General features: G+C 67.8%; 1 protein-coding gene across 1 annotated transcript in view; it reads right to left on the reverse strand.

The window, feature by feature from the left end:
* Positions 1 to 568, reverse strand: part of PLXNB1 (plexin B1) — a gene marked incomplete at its 5' end in the record, with an annotated part of 20,007 nt that overhangs the window by 14,479 nt on the left and 4,960 nt on the right. Inside the window, 2 exons of the mRNA XM_015568265.1 lie at positions 6 to 63; positions 433 to 555. Of these exons, the coding sequence (XP_015423751.1) occupies positions 6 to 63; positions 433 to 555 (181 nt within the window). The remainder of the gene's footprint in view (positions 1 to 5; positions 64 to 432; positions 556 to 568) is intronic.

Here is a 568-nt window from a genome sequence, read left to right on the forward strand (position 1 = left end):
GTGGCCGGCTCGGCGCAGAAACAGCCCGACCCGGAGCTCTGGCTGCAGAGCCTCGTAGCTGAGCTGCCGGAAGAGGAGGGTCAGGGCAGGGGCTGGGGGGGAGGGTGATGGGTGCGGGACGCCAGGTCCACAGGGTGGCCGTGGGTTGGACTCAGAGAAAGGACCAAAATGACCCCTTGTGGGAATACAAAGCCAGAGGTCAGGGTTGGGGTGCAGGGGACCCCATGGGACCACAGAGTCAGAGGTCAGAGCTACCAAGACCCCTATGGGGCACAGGGCCAGAGACAGAGCTGGGATCCAGGGGTCCCTGAGACACGGGGTCAGAGGTCAGAGAGGGGGCCCCAGGGTCAGAGCTGGGGCTGGGCTGGTGTGGTGTCCCAGCTGAGGCTGGCAGCCAGGGCACCTCTGCACACCCTGCACTGAGGTCTGCACCTGGTGCTGCTGGCACGTGACGTGGCACCGCGTGTCCGGAGGCAGCTCGCACTCCACCTCGGCCGCCACGGCCACCTCTCGGCCCTCCAGCTCCATCACACACTCACTGTCCCCGGGGCCGGCCTGGGGGCGTGGG

The sequence above is a fragment of the Myotis davidii genome, unplaced genomic scaffold (assembly GCF_000327345.1).
Source record: "Myotis davidii unplaced genomic scaffold, ASM32734v1 scaffold663, whole genome shotgun sequence".
Taxonomy (NCBI): domain Eukaryota; kingdom Metazoa; phylum Chordata; class Mammalia; order Chiroptera; family Vespertilionidae; genus Myotis; species Myotis davidii.